The 5,555-nt window shown below is 30.4% G+C and overlaps 1 protein-coding gene across 1 annotated transcript; it reads right to left on the bottom strand.

Annotated features, from left to right (window-relative positions):
- Positions 1 to 71: 71 nt before the first annotated feature.
- On the bottom strand, positions 72 to 2,246 carry LOC108576549 (protein CREG1). The gene is made up of 5 exons (XM_017939564.1): positions 1,878 to 2,246; positions 910 to 1,064; positions 558 to 677; positions 388 to 469; positions 72 to 300 (listed from the first exon to the last, which is right to left on the bottom strand). Exons 1-5 carry the CDS (start codon positions 2,167 to 2,169, stop codon positions 77 to 79), a joined length of 873 nt encoding a protein of 290 aa, XP_017795053.1. The 5' UTR covers positions 2,170 to 2,246; the 3' UTR covers positions 72 to 76.
- Between the last annotated feature and the right edge of the window lie 3,309 nt (positions 2,247 to 5,555).

Raw genomic sequence — 5,555 nt, 5'->3', positions numbered from 1 at the left:
TATAATATTTGTTATTTTAATTATAATTTGTTTAATTTATAATATTAAATTAAATTGTTTATATTGTCGTGTTAATTTATACACTTCGAACGACAGGATTGAGAACATTAGAAACTGGTCCGAATTCTTCTTGAGATCTACTCTCATATGATTCTACAGGGAAAAGCCTGTTGAATTCATCGGTAACATTATCAATTGGTGGGTGCAAATAATCCTTTACAGAGACATATTTCGGTCCGCCAAAAGTATCTAGTACTACAACCGTTATTATCTTTAGTTTAGCGAAATAGAAGTGGTGATCTGTAGCGATAAAAACAATATTTTAAAATTAATTTACACGGTAGCATGTAATTTTTGTCAATTAATGTTATTTAAAAAAATTCTTACTTGCTGGCATGTTAGCTAGTCCTGGATGACGTTTAAGGAACGTTTTTTGAGCATATTCGAGTTCCATACTCTCATTCTTCAGCTATTAAAGAAGGGAAATATTTAAGTAATTATTATTAATTATTTTAGCAATAATTATGTAGAAGTTCAATAGTTTTTATTTTACTAACTGGTTTGATTTTGCCACTCATAAGAATTCTAGCGCATCGAGGGTCCATGGGATCCCATTTTTTGTTTTTGCAGTAATCTCCTTGGGCTAATGTCATTAACAACGAAGCCCGATTGTCTTTCTGTGATAAGAAAACAATTATTAAATTAATCTTTAGAGTAGTTTTAATCTTCAGACTAAAAGTAATTTTCTAAAATTATAATCTATGTGTTACGATCAAAATCAGAGAAAAGATAAAGATTTCGAAAACAAAAAAGCAATCGATACGTGACAATATTTGCAATCTTATCACATGATCAAATATAAAGCATGTGTTTGTGTTGTGATAATGTATCTGTTACAATGATATTTACTGCGAGATCTTGAGCGGTGAAGTCCAACGGAGTGAGATAAAGATATGGAACACCTGATCCATTACCTAAAAGTCCATCAGTGTACGAAACTAGGGTTACGGCTGGAAAGGATGGGATGTCCTTTCTCGAACTTATTGTCGCCACAGATGCCCAATCTACATAATGTAAAGGTATAAAGATAAAGAATTTCAAGTGCATAATGTAGTGTTACATTCATATATGTATTTCTAATCGTTAATCATTAAAACAGAAAACAGAAATACTAATATTTATTTGCTTATATAGAAAATGAAAAATAATCTATATTTCCAAAATATGCAAACAGATAAATTTACATTAAAAATTGTCTTAAACATGTATAAATAAATCGTATATCTAGACATAAAGAAATAATAAATGACTTCATCCATTGATTGGATTAATCAAAATATTTTTTTTTAAGTGACGCTTATTTTTATTGATATATTCATTTTAGAAAAATGTCCTCCTTATTATTGAACTTCGAACTATCGTGTTTCCATTTCATCGTGAAACAATAGTGAGTAACGTATAATTGAATACACAAATGTAACGGATATTAAATAGGGTCATTAACTAGTCATGTGATTTACAATTTGATATCTTCGGTATTTCACAATATCGAAAAATGTCAAAGTTTACATATCAACTTTAAGCAACATGATATGTAATCTCGAATGTTGAAAATTTGGAAAATTGCCAAAGTTATGCGCACGGTTCTAATGTTAACTTTAGCTAAATGCAGTATAGCTAAACGTGTATGCACGCATGTATGTAATTTTCTGTTCGCTTCGTCGATTTCTAGATGATTCATAATTTAAACTGATATTAAATGCCTTTGTTTGAAAAGTAAGCGTTCATGCACTTGGAATTTATAATAAGCAACAACATGATACCACTTATCCCAATTAAAAATAATTGCTACTATAAAAAAGTGTATTTTCTTTTACCAGCCTGATTAACGATGTATCTTGCCATTAAAGCTGCCTGATCGATAGGTGGTGGACTATTGACGGGAACTTGTTGTTCTCTTCCATACATTTTATACGAATCGTGATTTTCATTGTGTCGTTTCTCGTATTTGATTTCTGGCGGACCATTTTCGCGTATTTCCTTTGCTTTCTTCCATTTCAGATACTCTTCGAACTCTTGCCATTGTTCGTCTTCTGAAAATTGTGAATATCTTTTTGCTTCGATCGCTAGGACCAAAAGAGCGCCAAAGATTACAAATCGCAAAATCATGGTTCGTGTCCACAACTGTTCACTCTGACGGTAAACGCTCACTGAAAGAAATGGATACTCTTTGTATGCCTTCCCGAGTAACGACACATTTGTGCTCCTCTTTTGAAATTATCACTTATATAGCCGCGTATCTACAAGATGTACAAATATATCCGTATAACGAGCTCCAATGAGTGTTGAGATTACTAATTCGAGGTCAATGTTATGAATTTGTATGTCCCACTACGTGGAAATGAGTGGATTCTGTTTCGCTGATAAACCTAACCTTATATTTGCGAAATGTCAACCGTTCTTTTTGTATTCACATTGCAATTAATCGAAGTATATTATTTGAAAGTATTGACAAATATTATTATACGGTGTTAGGTAACTTTTACAAATTAATTTAAATTTCGTATATTGTTGTTATATACATTATAAAGTGAAGTTCAATGACGAACAACGGTTCAATGTTTTTTATAATTTTACTGTATAATAAATTGGTTACTTTTTAATGGTGGTAATTTTGTAATTATTTGGTGTAATTTTCATTTTAAATAAGCATTTATAAAATGTATTCATATTAGTAATGCAGTTTAAGAACAGTAGTCTAATAATATAGAGGTTATTATTAATTTTATATGGTAAACCTTAACTCATTTTGATTGGTTTAATTTCATTGTTAATCAAATGAGTTATAAAATTGATATAAATATTAAAAGAATTAAAAAAATGTTTAATTTTACCATGTTTGTGCAATATATCTTAACTTTAATGTATAATGTAATGTACAAAGTGATATAAGAAATGATAATTATATGTCAGTGATAGTCTCTTATCACTAGTTTTTGTATACTTTCTTATTTCTGTAATAAAAAATATGAAAATGTTTATTATAATGCATAACAACAAAAATATATAATTGCATATATGTATGTACAATTTTGTTTACCAGTAAAGATGTGGTTAAATTTTTGTACTTTTACTGATCAAAAATATAAAATGTAGTGATACACAATGTTTATTTGGACATTGGTAATAGTAAGTAGAGAAAAAAATGTTGAACTTTCAAATATTTGTAACTTTTAAAATATTCAGGTGCATTGCATTTTTATTTTCGAATTACATTATGAATTTTTAAATAAGGAATAATGTAAATATCCACAGATATTTCTATGCAATTCACTTTGAGACTATTTGTTTACTTATATAATAAAACAGAAGCAAATTTATCATCAGTCTTATAATCCTTACACCTGGTTTTATCTTGTTATATATTTTTGAAGAACAATTTGACAAGGCATATTTTTGTATGCACAGCATTTGCTTATTTTTAGACTTTGCAAATTTATATAAGTACTTTCTCTATGCAGAGTATTTTTGTACACAATTTAATTTTTTGTAATTATACATGGAACATCACTATTTGGCAAAAGCTGATTTTCATTCAATTTTAAGTACTTTCTATTATTAGAACTTTTTGATACTGTTCCAAGCATATAGATTAATTTAAATTACTGAAATAAAATGTAAATTATAAGGGATGGAATGAAACTTACAAATAATATAATAATAATAAAATAACATATTTAATATGTATTTTAAATCTAAGTTTTAAACAAAAATATGAACAAGAAACGAATTCAACAAATGGTTATCATTAAATTTCAATAATATGTTGTACATAAGATTTTGAAATTCAATAAAAAAATCGTGGAATCATAAATTTGTTCAAATTTTATAAAGCGTCAGTTACAATATAACAAATTTACTAACTGTAAACGGTCATATTTTTTTTCCAAAGAATACTGTACAATTACAGTGGAAAGAAAATTTAATGTTTTATAATTTCATGCTGCAATTTTAATAAATCCCAAGGGTGAATACTGCACTTAATCACAAGGTTTCGTTTTACCAAGATGGAGACGTTATGCATATATTTTAATGCTTAAGTCACTGCCTTACAATGTTCCTTCAACGAAAATAAATTCCGTAGAAATGTTCCGAAAAATTATGAATAGAAATATTCAACAGGTGGATCTTACAGCACATAAAATTGTATTTACACGTGTACTCGTCAAAAAACAATTCATCAATTTACAACAAAACATAATAATCTCTTTGAAAGAATTCGCTACCTCTAGCAACATATACATCATAGTTTATAATCCTTCGTCTAGAACCAAACAAAAAAATGCGTTGTACATTCATACAGTTTTTTTCTTCGTGTTAAAAAAAGAGTAGAGCGTTTGCTAACCTTCGTTAGATTTCTTTTTGCATACGTACATTGTATCTGGTAAGGCAGTGATTTATCGTGATTGGAAAAATTGATATGTATTAATCTGTTGACGGTAAAAGAACGTGCTAAGATTCGACCGATAAGAAGTAATCAACGCGTCTTTAAATTAACAACGATCGATAATAGGAGTCGACAAAGCTGACAAAATAAGTTAACAATAAGTCGAAACAACGCTTCTTCTTTTTCCCTTACGTTAATAGAGATAGCGATTTCCTTCTTAAAATGTTACATACTCTCTTTCTTTCTCTCTCTCTCTCTCTCTCTCTCTCTCTCTCTCTTTCTCTCGCTCGCTCGTTCGTACAGAAACAACGCGTTCCTTTCGTATCGTTTTATAAGCAAAAAGGTAAACATTATTACTTCTCTATCCGATCCTCTTAAATTAACGCTAAAAAACGTGTAACGATTGCACTGTCGACTTCACTAAAGTCATCATATTTACGCAACAAAATGTTACAAGTATAAAAAATTTACGACAAGTACGGCTTCTCGGGTAAATTTATCGCTAAACAACCACGCAGGCGTTTCCGCGGAAATAATGCCGCGATAAAATTCTTTGTTCGTTTGTCATCCGTTTGCTCTTCTTCCGTTCTCTCGTACCGCACGGGAAAACCAACTACGTGAAATCATAAGTAGTTATATCGTTTCGACCGTGCACCGTTCCTTCTTTCTTCGCCCCTTGAGCATTCGCACACGACAAACATACTCACACGTCCTCTGTCTCTTCATCATTTTTCCATTCTTTCCTCATTTTTCGTCTTTTCGTTTTTATTAAGAAACTTCTACTACCCTCCTTGCTTGCTTGCGCGAATATCTCCGAAAATGTCAACATACATAATAATTTATTCTGTTTATATTACAATAAGTCGTTCTACATAGTCGAGAATAGAGAGCAGCGATTTTTACAGTTCAATTGGCACATCGGATGCGCGCGTACGATCGCTGGGTTCGAGGATGAGTGGCTGAGGTAAGGGGACCGAGAGGAATATATAGAAGGGGGATAGATTTAGGGTAGGAAAACGAGAGATAAAGAAACGATGAATTTGTGGCGGAAAAACAAGACGAACAAGAGAAAACAGACAAACAAAAATAAAGGAAATATGAATGAATA

This window comes from Habropoda laboriosa, unplaced genomic scaffold (genome assembly GCF_001263275.1).
Source record: "Habropoda laboriosa isolate 0110345459 unplaced genomic scaffold, ASM126327v1 scaffold346, whole genome shotgun sequence".
Taxonomy (NCBI): domain Eukaryota; kingdom Metazoa; phylum Arthropoda; class Insecta; order Hymenoptera; family Apidae; genus Habropoda; species Habropoda laboriosa.
This window is presented reverse-complemented; position numbering and strand designations above follow the sequence as displayed.